The 14,766-nt window shown below is 47.7% G+C and overlaps 2 protein-coding genes across 12 annotated transcripts in view; both read left to right on the forward strand.

The window, feature by feature from the left end:
• LOC6592669 (serine/threonine-protein kinase N) overlaps nt 1-14,766 on the forward strand; it is a 31,942-nt gene that overhangs the window by 8,463 nt on the left and 8,713 nt on the right. For 2 of the 11 annotated variants that reach the window (XM_026986456.1, XM_026986462.1), the window contains exons 2-4: nt 2,895-3,087; nt 6,473-6,794; nt 8,632-9,122. In XM_026986456.1, the coding sequence (XP_026842257.1) occupies nt 3,019-3,087; nt 6,473-6,794; nt 8,632-9,122 (882 nt within the window). In that variant the 5' untranslated portion in view covers nt 2,895-3,018. Of the gene's footprint in view, nt 1-2,894; nt 3,088-5,419; nt 6,345-6,472; nt 6,795-8,631; nt 9,123-14,766 lie in introns of those variants that run through there. The other 9 variants (XM_026986464.1, XM_026986454.1, XM_026986458.1 and 6 more) reach the window with 7 other exon arrangements.
• LOC113565177 lies at nt 11,581-14,715 on the forward strand. The gene is made up of 3 exons (XM_026986465.1): nt 11,581-11,912; nt 11,968-12,408; nt 12,469-14,715. Exons 1-3 carry the CDS (start codon nt 11,688-11,690, stop codon nt 14,098-14,100), a joined length of 2,298 nt encoding a protein of 765 aa, XP_026842266.1. The 5' UTR covers nt 11,581-11,687; the 3' UTR covers nt 14,101-14,715.

Here is a 14,766-nt window from a genome sequence, read left to right on the forward strand (position 1 = left end):
AAGATACACAGATGTACAGATATACAGATATGGATACAACAGCCACAACAGCTCTTGGGTGAAATTCCATTTCTCTTTTATTTTTTCGTTCGCTTCTGCTTCCTCTGTTACCCCCAACTTCTCCTCCTCGTCGAAACGTTTATAAAAAGTGAAAATCCAAGTGACAATCAATTAAAATTCGAGACCAGGCCACAAGCAACGTAGCGTCGCGTCGCGCCGCGCGTTTTGTAGTCCAAAAATCGATTTTCAATTTCAGCCGCAAGTTTTGTTCTAATTTTGTGGCTCTTCTGTCCGCTCTTTCCCCACCCCACCACCACTCTCTCTCTCTCTCTCTCACCATCTCCCTCTCTCCCCTCTCACCTGTTTGGTTGTTGTATTTTTGTTACTCCACGCTTACGGTACTTGTGATGGTGGGGGCTTAACCCCAATCCACTTGTTGCATGTGCTGAATAAGCAAAAGACAGAAAAAAGAATCAAGAATGAGTGGAAGAGGTGAAAGAAGCGCGTCGATGGAAAATGAAAATTTTTCGAGGCTTTCAGTATAGTGATCCATCCAGAAAGTAGAAACCTTCCCTATAAACGATATGAAATCCAATTAAAGACCCACAAGAATTCTCCTAGACCCTTACTAATCTGAAGGAATACCCCTTCTTTATTTTTACGAAAAATCGCAGCTATTTCGGAGGTATCACTGTAGTACCTCTGCACTGTCGCACTGTATGGGTATGGGTCGTCGTCTGGGTGTCGTCGTTGCCGTCGCCGTCGCCGTCGTTGCTGTGGATGTCATGGATGCCTTTCTATGGCTTTGGCTTAATGCCATGCGACTGGGTCAAAACCCATGCCCATAGTCATATAACCCCATTTTGTTAGCCATTTCCCCCCGCACCCACCCCATTGGCACCCCATATCGGGTCGAAGTCGAATTACAGAAGCGTTGACAGCTTCAGTTGTCAACTAACTAAACAAATTCATCAGCCATACACTCATAATACCATAATCAGCATTCTCTGGGCTTCAAATTGATTATAAACACCTGGAAAAGCTAATTTTCAACGTAATTCCACTGCCATTTCAACACTCAACGCTCAACGCTTTGTAATGCAAAATATAGTCAATTCCATTCCGATTTGTGCGCAATTCGTAGTTCCTCCTCCTGTTGTTGGCCTCAGCAGATCACAACAGATCACAACAGATCAAAACAGATCTCAAATCTCACACCAAAATCAAACAGAACCGAAAGCCGCTTAGGCGTTTTGTCCAAAAACAATATATATATACACAATGTGTCTGTAAATAGCAACAACAGATTGTTATTGTTGCCACTTGTGGATGTTGAATGTTGCTGGAGCGGTCTTCTGCTCATAAATGGTCGGTAGCGGTACGTTTTGGAGTATTTTGGTTCGTTTTGGGTATATCACTTGCAGAGGAATGCTCTTCCGACAGTGCTTAAAAGCAGACCATCGGTTTTCATTTATTGTTCTTACAATATTCCATTGAAATTCCAACATTCTCGTCTCTTTTTCCAGGAGGATTGTAATACGAATCCTTGTTGAGAATGTGGTTCCATCCACCTTTGTGGTAGGGTATTCCCCATTTAACAATTGCTTCGTTTTGTATAAAAAAAGTGCGAAATTGAAATCGTTCAGTTGGACGGAAAAAATAAACAAATTCCCGCGTCTCTACACTTGTGCTGTGCTGCGTGGAGGTGCGTGGGCCGATCATCAGGCCCCAAGGGTATCTTATGGGTTGATATATACACACACACACACACACACACACATCTGGGTATCTGTGTATCTGTAGAGCAGCTATATAGCAGTTGTACGACCTTGTTTTCGGTTTGATTCGTTGTGCGTGCGGCAAACGCTTGGCCTGCCGAATACCCCTAATGTCACGATCTTCTGTTAGGGGGGGGGGGGGGGGGGCAAATGACCGATTAGAAATCGTAAGTTTCTATCACAGTACCAGTGCCAGTGCCTCGCCCTTCCACGTGATTCAACTTCAAAGCGCGGGGCGCCACAAGACAATTATCAATTTTGGGATTGCCTCAAGTCCGAATCAAAGCGAACGGTCCATCATCATTAGCATTAGTTAAACGAATCTTTCCCGAACACACACACACACATACACACACACCTCATACGATATGTTGTACTAATAAATGATCTTTCTCTCTCTCTCCTCTCGTTGCAGGTAAATGAATGGAAAATTCTTGAATTATGCGAAGCTCGTTGTAGAATTTTTTCCAAAATAAAACACCAGACAAAAAAGTTCTAGTTCGAGTCAGAGCGATGCACAAATGAACGATGATGTATCCCATAGATACACGCCAGCACATGTAGTATCTATAGCTGTATCTGTATCTGTGTGCATTGCATGCCAATTGAATGCACGAGGAGGGGCAGGGCATGCAGGCGGCAAAATGCTGAAAATTTTCGCTTCTGCTCGTTTTTGTCCGTAATTTTTCTGCGCAAATCGAAAAGCTTTCTAATCGCTTGGCTGCCCGCGCGGAGTCTTGAGGAAAGCGTTTTTTTCCGCCCATTTTCCATTTGCCCATTTCGCATTGCAGTTTGCGTCTTGGCAGCGCCTTGACATTTCTCTGGCTCTCGCAGCGTGTCGTGTCGCTTTTTATATTCAATATATTGTATATCCTCCGATATTGTATACAGAAACAGCAGATATACAGCAGATATGTACATACATATGTGAGCACCCATGTATCTAGATAGATATATCTTTCGTGTATAGTCGTTGATGTGTGGTGCCGCCTCCGTCTTGTGCTTTTCATTATGGCCGAAGATATTTGCCCAGTTTTGTCACAGCCAAAGACATTATTTGCGTTGTGCGATTTTCTTTTGGAAAATGAGTATACGAATTTTCGCATATTTCTACAGTGAGCTCACGAAAAGAAAGAAAGAACGAACTGTCGCATTGCTCCATCGATCAATGTCTCTGCCAAAGTTTAAGTATTAGTTTTATCCGCCCCTAAACAAAATCAAAGTGTACCGCGCATCGATCATGGCTCTCACCATGAATATGGTGTTCCTCAAGGATCTACGCTCGCGCCTCAAAGGATATCTGTATCACGTATGTATTTTGGGGGTGGGGACAAGTCGGAGGGAAATGGTTTATTGGTAGAATAACTTTACTTTCTGGAGTCCATGTAAACATTTAAAGACCTCGAACGAACTATCCTTTGAAATGATGTTTGATGTTACATCAATGGGGGTGTGAAATGCATTCCATATACGCAGGTATACAGGGTATATGCAGAGTCTAAGGCCCTAACATTCCAGTACTCTGTCAAGCCTCTGTTAAGCTTAAAAAAAGAGAGGATCAATAAATGCAAATGAGCTTTTACGTGACGACTGCAGCAGCGTGCTCATAATGTTCTCTGTTCTCTCGCATCTCGCATCTCCCTCTGCCCATTCCCAGCGCAGCAGCCTTGCCTGCGTCATAGCAAATTAGCAGAAATTGGCTCATTCCATTTTGGCTGTGCTTAGAAACTTTCTCAGACTCCCTTTGTCTTGATGCAGCCGCACACCCATCCCATCCATGCCACAATATATGGGCATATTACACTGACTATGTCGTCTGTGCCTTTCAGCAATAGCCTTATGAAATCTTATTGAGGCGTACTATTATTATTTCGAAAACACTATTACTACATGCCGCTCAAATTTCCCAGATAACAAACGTCCTTGTCTTTTTCCACAGTGAAAATGGAATGGAAAGCGGGGCTGCGGTGCAAAATAAAAGGATTACATTGCTTCCACTCTTTCAATTGTTTTTTTTTTCCAAGTCCCTATTGATTTCTATTCGCTTATCTCTAGTAATAATGAAAGTAAAATTAATTAAAAGTGTCACTAACGGCAAACAAGATTGCTAGTGATGTGCCACAGCACCCACTCGCGCCCTCCCCCAATGAACAGGTTCAATCTTGTCTGAGTTGCACTTGAAGAGCCCACGTGTTGCGTTTAGACATGTGCATGGATTCAGGATTCAGGTGTTGATAATATGTGTCGTGTATTCTGGCGGTTCGAGAGGGTTCTCCCATCTCTAGTTGCGTTTGGAGCTTGGAGCTTGAAGCTTGAAGCGAACCTGTTGCTTGTTGCCTGCCATTCGTCATGATTCGGCTCGTTTCGGGTTGTGCCGGACACCGCCCACACACCCCCACCCACACAGCCAGAAGCAACGACATGATACGTGGTTCGATGTTCTAACGTTCGGCTATAGGCGGTCGGTTGGTCGCTAGGTCGGTTGGTCGCGTAGCTAAGAGCGAGTTCGAGTTCCAATCAAGAGGTTCGATTAGCGGGACAGTTGGTGTTACGAGTGGGGTTCGCGCGGCGGCGGTGACTCAGAAAATTCCCTTAAAAAAGTTAAACATTTCATAACATTTGCATAATTATCTGTGAAGTGACGTAAAACGAAGTACAAGCTCCTCCAAAAGTTGTCCCAAAATGCCCCAAAAGAATTTAAATTTAAATAATATACAATCTAAATACCAACGCGGTGTGCAATGTATAAACAAACAAGTTCCTATGGAATTCATAGTTTCTTGAGTAACGTTACGAGACTTTTGACTATTATCAGCCCCGCGTATGCCTCAGAATGCCGTTTTGATAAGAGAACGTTTTGTTGTTATATTCTCCATTTCGCTTTTTGCCCTGTCAGGGTCGTATTAGTTCCAGAAGGGCAACTTAAATCACAATATTACTATAAATTTTACTAAATTTAGTTGGGAAACATTTGCTGCAATATTTTCCAAGGTCTAAGCTGCTTAACAGATCGAGATTAGAGAACATTTCCTTCAGTGAGTCATGGTATCAAAGCTGTTCCAATAGATATGCCACTAGTTCACTGCTTTCTGTTTCTATTTAAAATCTATGTTTAAAAGGGAACTAATCGAAGTTGTTTTTCCTATTCCTGTTTATTTCGTACATGTCTGGATATTGGCCCTGTTCTGTTTCGCACTTGCCTTTTTGTTTGGGGAATAGAATACAATAGAGTACTTGGAAATACGCGAGTCTAAACATTGGGAAACGATAGCAGACTGAGTAACAATGTTGTATGCCTCATTGTGTAAACAAGAGCTTAAGGGGGGATATTAAATGGGGGTGAAAAGCATTGGAAAAGGCACTGCACAGTCGCCCAGGCCCCGCATTCTTTTATTTGTGATAAACGGAAGAAGGTCAAGATATGAACTTGAAAGTGAAACGGAAACAGCTAGAATTTCACCTTATCAGTAGCACAAATGGATAATGTCTTTAATGATCTTTAAAAAGAGTTAAATCGTTGCCTCTTTAAATGCCTCTTTTTTCATAGAAAGCAATCAACCATCCAGCAATTATTCGTCTAGAATTCCAAATCGAACAGCAGCATTCTCTACGCGATCTCGTTCATTCGATGGAACTTTCCATTCAACAATTGAAACTTTCAGTTGTCATTGGATTCCGATTCCGATTCCGAGCAGGAATCCCAGATCGTTAGATCGAGAAAGTCTAATGGCCAGGAGGGAACTGTTTCTGGGTGAAATGACACTCAACTCGAATCGATTTCGACTAGAACTCCAATTTGCATAGCAATTATCTTGTGGCCTCTTGTTGTTCTACGGATTGTTGATGTTGTTTGCTTATCAAACGCTGACGACAATCTCGAGGCGATTTGCGTTTAATGAGAAAGCCAGGTGGCAATGAGTAAAGAGTAAAGAAAGGGTGGGGAAATGCTCGAGTGAGGAGAAAAAACATTTTCTAGATAAACGGTAGATGGGTAGATGGCAGACGGAGTTGGTTTTTGAGTTGGAGTCGTGTGAATAAATGTTTCCATCTTCCCCTCCGCCTCTCTCTTTTTGTATCTCCACCTCGCGGATCCCTAATTACCGTGAACTTGTCAGCTGCCTGTTAAACCGTGAGCCATAAAATGACCAAAGTGTGGTGGTAATCAGTAGAAACCCCTCACCTCACCCCACCCCACCGCACGACCCGAGTGTGCGTCTTAGCGGGAAAACGAGTTGAATTATGTCCAGACTTATAAACCGAATACGCAGCATGATCAATCCATCCCAGCGCCAGCGGGACAGGGATAACGAGTCCGCCGATTCGGTTTCGGTGTCGGTGTCGGTGTCCAGTGCCCCCCAGTCTGTTCGGAGGTTCCATTCCCTGCCCCGCCCCCATCGCCGTCGCAGATGCAGTGGCAACTCCACGGCGAGACGGTCCAACAGCGGCCTCTGGGACCGCATGATGAGCAATGTTTTCGGCACAGACGACGGCGATCAGGGCTACGACGATGATGGAACCCAGTACATTGATTCGGTAAATGGTTCCCGTTACGAGATATCCGGAGATGTGAGTAGGCCCCAAGTGTGTGTGTGTGTGTGGGTGACAAATCGGGATATTATCTATCTAGGATCTGTGGCCATGAATAACACAACATTGTAATCTGTAAAATATCCTGCCTTCCTTCCCTTCCGCAGGGCGAATACATCAAGCATCCCGTTCTGTACGAACTCAGTCATAAATATGGATTCACAGAGAACCTGCCGGAGAGCTGTATGTCCATACGGCTTGAGGAGATCAAGGAGGCGATTCGCCGCGAGATCCGCAAGGAGCTGAAGATCAAAGAGGGCGCCGAGAAGCTGCGCGAGGTGGCCAAGGACCGGCGCTCCCTCAGCGATGTGGCGGTGCTCGTGAAGAAGAGCAAGAGCAAATTGGCGGAACTCAAGTCCGAGCTGCAGGAGCTCGAGAGTCAAATACTCCTAACGTCGGCCAACACGGCCGTCAACAGCAACGGACAAGGTAAGTTGTGCAACAGATGGACTACCCTCCGCCTCTCCGCTTTATTTATATTTCGAAAATCCATTAAAGACAAACACTCCCACCCCCCAACCCCCCCACAAAGCCCAACAACTTTCCCAAAAGCCAATGGTCTTTCGTTCATAAACTGCTGCAATTACACGAGAGAGCGACAGGCGGCAGTAAAACACACGCATTTCCATGCAACAAGTTTTTTTTCGTTGAGTAATACAAGTACAGTGTATTCCCAATAAAACGAACGAAGGAAGGGTGTGCTCCAGGTAGTAGCGAGGCTATAACCCAAACAAACTGGAAATTCCAGTGGAAATTTAGGGAAGTGCAGGTACTAAGCGCTGAAACTGGCATTCTCGATACTCGAGTCAAGCAACGAGATGAGCGTTGTCCCGCACACGACATGTACGTAGTGCACATATGTTGTTTTCGCCTTCTCGGTCCCAGGTCTCCAGTGTGTGCCTTCTCCGGCACTCTCTTTTGCAGCACTAGAGCGTACCCACCCAAAAAACCTCAAGTACCCTTCCACTTGTAGAGTAAAGGCAAATAAAGACAAGTGTGGAAAGTGTCATAGCTCTTTTGGGGATGAGTTCATGCCGTCTTTTACGAGCCTTTGTCACGCACTCGCCACTTAAGCCACTCACCTGTTGGCCACTCTCTCTCTCTCTCTATCTCTCTCTCTCTCTTTGTCCTCCAGAAGTGTTCCATTCAGATCTGATGCTCGTTTGTTAGATACCCCTTCCATATTTCGCTAACAAGCGACACCGAAATGGTTCTTTTTCTCTCTATTGTTGGTTTGAGCTAACTATTGACACAACTGTCATGAAATGGTGCTGCCTCTGACTCGCTTTATTCGTGCTTTTGTCGGTTTTGCTTACAATTTCGAATGGAGACAGCTCGACATTCTATTTATCTGCTGTTTAGCTTCCGTGTTTGGCCCACAGATAGAGACACAGACACAGACACCCGCAGAAGCGAAAGAAGCTAAGAATGGAGATGCAGCAGCATTGTGTGGCGCCGGAGTCGGGTGCTACATATGAAATGATTGACGGGTTTGGCAGCTTCTGCCACAGAGAGCTGCATAACTGCAAACGATTTAGAGCTGATTATGTGTGGCATAAGGCATAAATATCCACACATATGTACATTGAACGACATGCTGAGCAGAAGCCATGACGCAAAAGTGACAGGAGAGAAAGGGAGGGGGCAAACAAGTCGGAAATTAAAGAAATCAACAAAGAAAAACTATCATTCGTCGCCTCAGCAGTCATAAAATATTGAATAAAAAGTTATTCGAAATGCCAACGAAAAGGAAAAAATTCAAGGAGGAAATACAACAGTTTCAACAAAACAGAGGCTCTACTTCTGGGGACAGGAAACTCTCCGCTGTGATACGTTGGTAGCCGATGAAGAATTTTTGTGTATTGGGAGTGGCCCGAAAAAAGTCCCCTATTAACGAGAATCGAGCGTTCATGTGGCGCGTCATGCACACGACATTTATGTTGTTTTGGTATTATTTTTGGGCATTCTCTTTTCAAAAATTCCCTTGTGCGTCCCGGGTCGAGCATCAATATGCCATGTCTTGCGGGAGCATTGATTTGCCGAATCCATAGCCAATGCCTTTTGCAAGAGATCTTATCGTGTTATCGGGTTGTAAAATCCTCAGAAAAAAGCCTTGTCCAGTGGTTAAGATTGATAATTGATAGCCATATCTGAAGGGTGTGCAGGTTCCATTGAAAGTGGAATATAAATGGGAGTGGAAGAGCCCCGTCTGAGGCTCATTTCTCGTTTCTCTGGAAACTAATCCTCTTGTATTTGTCTTTTACAGAATCGATTAATGCCAACATCGATCCCAATGGCGGGATAATTATGGGCGGTGCCCTGGGGGGCGGTGGTGGCACCGGCGCTCCCTCCACCGCCAACGACAAAGTCCTGACGTCGCTGGAGAAGCAGCTGCAGATCGAGATAAAGGTGAAGACGGGGGCGGAGAATATGATCCAGTCACTGGGCGCCGGCTGCGACAAGAAGCTGCTGGCGGAGGCCCACCAAATGCTGGCCGACTCGAAGGCCAAAATCGAGTTTCTGCGGCTGCGGATCATCAAGGTCAAACAGAATCGTGAGCAGGCCGATCGGCTGAAGGCCACGCGCCAGCTGATGGACGATGGCCAGCCGCAGAGCCTGGAGACGACGCTGGAGGAGCGCATCGAGGAGCTGCGTCATCGGCTGCGCATCGAGGCGGCCGTCGTGGACGGAGCCAAGAATGTTATACGAACTCTCCAGACGGCGAATCGAGCCCCAGACAAGAAGGCGCTGCAGGAGGTGAGTGCCTAGACCCCAGACCCCAAAGGAGGGGTAATCCTAGAGTTAATTAGATCTGGCCAGTGGCCAGGTAAGCAGAGCGCGTCTCATATCTGCCTCTCTGACGCTCAGGTGTGTGCCATATGGCCACACGGCGTATGATTCATATACGTACGTATACGTATACGTGATTTCTGTCCACGGAACAAGAAGGAACGAGAAACGAGGCTAATTATGCGGCTGTTTCAGTCCGTTTTTCGTTCGTTTTGGTTTTCATTTAGTATATTTTTTTTTAGTTTCGCCCGCTAACTGTCGTCTCATTAATTTAATGGACGTGGAATGTGTCGCATTTACTTGGTCGGCACCAAAAAACCGAATACGAAAATGATTTGGCAAGTGTGCCCCAGGGCCTGCCCTAATAATTTTCTATAGGGTATTTCGGTTGGGGATTTGTCGGTTTTTATGTGCAGTTTGTCGCCAGCAAAACAGTGCTCTATAATTCAGAAACATTCTCGGTTTCCAGAATAATTCTGAAGGAAAAGAGATCCAGAAAAAACTCCTTTAAGCAAAACAATTGTTGCATTGAAAGATCCCTTTAAGATTTAACAATTTCTTGGAATTAGAAAACTCTGCCCAAAGATTCGTTGAACAAATGTAGTTCCCAGGAATTAATTTGTTGGGCAAATGAATTCCTGGAATTCAGAGCAAGAGCATTCCGAGAGTCACTCGGAAAACTGTGCGACAATTTCCGTACGAGTGTTTTCCCAATTTCACAATCCAAGGAAAGGCACTTCTTCTTTTGCTTCTTTTCGTGGATTTCCCAATGAGCTGTCCGCTGTGTGCGTTTCCTGTCGCGTGGCTCTCTGGGACGTGACTCTCTGGGTGATTTATCTGTCGGCTGTAAGGGGGCTTCCCTCTCCACTTCCGCAACAGCTCGGATTCTGGCCTAAATATTATATTTGTGGCCAGATTCCCATTGCCGTTCCCATACTCGTATTTATTTGTTTTGCGGCTTGTTTGCGGCGACGACTGGCGACGCCTGTTGCATCTGTCGGCTGGAGTTGATCTCAGGAGGAAGTACAGGGCGTTACAGTACCAGCACCATAAGATCCCCCAACAGTGGAAAGATTTCCACACTAGTTGGGCCTATGGCTGTGAAACGCACTGTACATTGATCCCCTTGTCAGACGTGTGCCATCAATGATGGAACTCTGAAGTTTTTATTCGTTCAGACATCACTGAAATGATAAACAAACTCCCTCCTCTTTCAGCCCTTTGGGTCACAACATTTTTAGAACTGTTGCTGCCAGACAGAGAGAGGGAGAGAGAGCGCGCGCTGTCGTTTGGGGGGGATATATCTAAACATCTGTTTGGATCGGGCAACAAATCTCGTCCGAGCGTGAGCAAAGTTCTCTGGCCAGCCGCAGAAAATGTGAAAAATCTCTTACCGTTTCGTTTGTTTCTCTGGCGAATTTTCCCAAGCAGCTTTTCCGCTGCTGCTTTCAGTTCAAGTTGTGTTGCCGTTGACGTTGCTGTTGCTGTTGCTGCCTCTGACGCTTCCCCCGATAGAGATTTTTGTATTATTGTCCGCGCGTTTCGCGTTCCGTGTTCCGTGTTCCGTGTTCGTGCTCGTTCGAAACTCTATGAATATGTAATAATATGAAAATAATAATAATCATGGACGAGATCAAAGAAAACTCCAAGAGGAAAATCAGACCCACACACACACACATGAGAAAACAAAAGAAATGGGAGCCGCAGCTGGGAGCCGGGAGCCGACACACCTGATACACAAACTCAATATTACGCATACGCCGCGTGCACCTGCCAATTGCGTAATTTTCGTTGAGCGGATCATCAGCCTCTGCACTCCTCTCTCACGCCTCTCTCCCTCCTGCTCTCAAATCGTGAGAGGGTCTTTTTGGGGTCATCTTGCAATTGTTAAAAATAAAAATCACATAAATTTAGACACACAATTTTTACAAAAGTCGAAAAATACTCAAAAACGAAAGTGTTTTAAGTTCCACCCCTCGCGTTTTTTGTGTGTGGGTGTGTGTGCGGCTGAATGAAGCTAAAAATACGGAAAAACAAAAGTGAATACAGTCAATAGTGCCTATGAAGGATGGCAGTTGAAAAGTTGCAAATGTTTGAACAAAAAAGGGTTTAAAAATGTATTTTTTCTTTGCAAATTATAGATGTCAAAATTATAGACTCTATAGGCTCTAAAGATGCAGTATTGAAATTAAATATTCATCGGCATGTCCTTCATAGGCACTTTCGACTGTAAAACAGGCGTATAATCAAAGAAAAAAAAAATTAAACAATAAATGTTTGAATTCAGCTTTCGGGCATTTCGCACGAACGATAGAACTATCAAAAACGGTTTCAAGATATGTATTTTTAGCCACCGTTATAAGAATAAAAGATATCGTGTGTGAATATATATACATATGTACATCCATCGTATATAGTGCCATACATACATTTGTGCGTGAGTGTATCCATGTGTCCGATATAGATGGCACCTTGAACAAACAGTTTAGAACCGCAATGTGTTCTGGCAACGAAAGTGCGTAAGGGAGAGTGATGGCCACGCCCACTGCCTCGTTGGCGGCTCCTGGAGCTGCACCGCTTCCCCACGAGCTGACGGCCGAGTGGACAGTGCGTGCCCATCTCACGTTTGCCCGTGCCGGAGAGGCGGTGCACAAGGAGTGCGGTACAGGGCCAGTGCAGCCAGTGCATCCCGTGCGTGTGGTCTACAAGTGGTGCACGCCCTCCGATGAACCCGAAACAGAGCAGGATGTCGACAAGGTAAGTCCTGTGGCAGCGCAGAGCACTAGAGGCTCATCCCACGTTCATCTTGTAGACAGCCAACACGATGGGGACCAGCTTCCGGTCCACCAACTCCTCGGCCACCACCACCAATGCGGACTCGGCCTTCGGCAGTCCCCAGGCGTCGCGTGCCCTCCCCGCGGGGACATCCGCTCCAGGCGGTGGTGGCGGTGGCGCCACAGCTCAAGTGTGCGGAACGCGCTGTCGGAGCACCTGCAACATCATGGTTTCCGCTGTGGCGGACTTCCTGCCGCAGGAAGCGGCCGCAGGACCGAACGAGCCCTTCGTCTACCACAACAAGGTGCGGGCCCAGCAGCTGCGCGATGCCTTCTCGCAGACCAGCGACCACGAGGAGCCGCAATTGGTGGAGCCGCAACAGCGTCGACGTACCGCCTACGAGCAGCGTCGGGCCACCACCGAGGCCCTCATGAACTTTGCCACCAGGCGGCAGGCAGAGGAGGCGAACACCTATGTGGTAAGCCAAGGCTCAAGAGGATGCACCTTGCGCTCTTTCCTAATCGATTGATTTTTGCAGCCAACCTACTCGCCCACGCCCACGCCCACCACGCCCTCGTCCACATTCAAGTCGGCCTCGATGCCTAGGATACCGCCTCTTGGGGGACATCATGGGGGAGGAGGAACCTCTCCGCGGATGCCCCCCAACCTGGCGGAGAAGAAGCCCCGCACCGTCCACATCGATGTGTACTGCACGGGCTCCGAGGGGGATGAGGAGGCGGACGACGAGCAGCAGGCAGATGTGGAGGTGTCCTCCAGCTCCAGCTCGGACTCGGATCTGGCCGGGAGCAAGCGCTACGACCTGGACTCCAATTCCACTCCCCAAACGGTGCTGGACAACGAGCAGATGCTGCTGCGCCATCAGCGGATCTCTGGCGGAGCATTGCCGCGTCGCTTGGGCCATCAGAAGGAGCCGAAGGACAACCACCAGATGAGCCTGGGCCACGCCATCACCAAATGCAGCACCGCCGAGGAGGTGACCGAATCGAAGCAGCTGCTCTTCCGCAAACACATCGGCGACCAGCGGGCAGCCAAGCTGGCGAATCTGCGCCAGAAGTACATGCGGCAGCCCAGCGACGACACCATCAGCAGCACCTACCCGAACTCCTCGCACTCGACCATGCCCCGTGATGCCACCTGCAGCAGCATCTCCAGCGTGGCAGCGGGCACCGACTGCGTGGACTCCTCGTGGAAGGAAACGGACGAGCCGGAAAACCCGTTGGCAGACTTTGGGCTGACCAAATCGGATAGCTTCGACTACGAGAACTCGCTGGATCGCCTACGCATCAGCCAGATGGAGATGCTCTGGTCGCGCCAGCACTCCTTCGACCAGCCCCAGACTACAGCCCCCACCTTGCCACTGCCGCATCCACACCAGCATCAGCACCAGCATCAACACCAACACCAGCAGCATTTGCAGACCATCAAAGAAGTGCAATCGCAGCGCAACTCCTTCCAGCGGAGCGACACGATCCCCTCCGAATCGGATGGCTTCTCCGACACGAATGTGTTCAACACCTACCCGGGCCGTCAGATATCGCAAATGCAGCAGCGCAATCGCCCCGGTTTCCTGCAGTTCTTTGGGCCCTCAATCCATCCCAATCCTGGCCAGCCAACGCCGCCAGTCACGGCTCCAGTACAGCCCGCCTCTGCAGCCAGTGCGGATCCGTTTCGACTGCTCCATCCGAGCTACCGCTGGAAGAGCGAGGCCCGCGATAATCTCAGCGTGCAGGGGGCCTCTGGATCGCCCTCCTCGGAGCGCAGTTCCCCGCAGCTCCTTTCGGCGGCCACCACTGTGCTGCGCTGTGGCAGCGAGGCCCCGCCCAGCACCACTTCGGCCAGCACATTCGGCACAACGGTCGTGACGCCCTCCCCCCTACCAGGGCGACGCTTTGAGATTTCCCGCGACAGCCCGAGCGTGGCCAGCGAGGCCTCCACCGCCACCGTGTCGGGCTACACCCACGAGCACCTGGAGAAGACACGGCGCTTCGGCAATGTGGTGGCCATGCGCAAGCCCGGCCACCATGTGGGACCCACCAAGAACCCCAACTGCCAGTGCGAGAGCTGCCAGCGATGGCTGGCCGAACGGTTCCAGTTGCGCGGCAGAGCCTTCTCTCTGGGCGAGCGACCAGTGCTAAGGAGGCCACAGTAACAGTGGGGTAGTAGAGTAGCAGAGTAGAGGCCTCTGGAAAGAGGATTGCACATATGTGTGCTTTAGTTGTGCTTTAGCACGACATTTAAGCGAAAGAGGCATGAATGGAATAAGTGAGAATGAGGGAGGGGTTTGAGTCAGACACTCGCTCGCATTCAAAAATGTCCACTTGTCTAATTGTGTGCCTTTCGCACTCAATCCACTCTTTTGCTCTATCGCAAAAGTACTTCAAATCGAGCCTCTTAAATTATATCATAAGAGGCTCTCTAAGGATCTTTCACTGCCACAAGCTGAGCTCGGTTTTCGGATCGATTTCGATAGTTTCATATTCGCATGACTTCCGCATGCCATATTTCTTTCATTATATTGGTCCACTGGGTCGGGTCAGTGCAGTTTATTGCACTTTTGTACTTTGAGGCCACGCAGATTTCTAATTTAAAGCTTTCCTTCTCTTGCATTTAACACTCTTCACCGCTCCCGCTCCCTATTAACCCGCAAAGATCCTGGACACACTGGATTGAATTTCTTTCGATTAGGTTTAACCCAAACGCGAATGTTCCTCACACAAGAATACACACAGATTGTGCGCTGAATCAGTTTAATGTTTAATGTTGTAATAAAGTCATCAAATAGTCTGTAAAAAAGAAAGTAGTGTCTTTCCTTTGG

The sequence above is a fragment of the Drosophila persimilis genome, unplaced genomic scaffold (genome assembly GCF_003286085.1).
Source record: "Drosophila persimilis strain 14011-0111.01,24,50 unplaced genomic scaffold, DperRS2 tig00000002-arrow-pilon, whole genome shotgun sequence".
NCBI classification, from domain to species: Eukaryota; Metazoa; Arthropoda; class Insecta; order Diptera; family Drosophilidae; genus Drosophila; species Drosophila persimilis.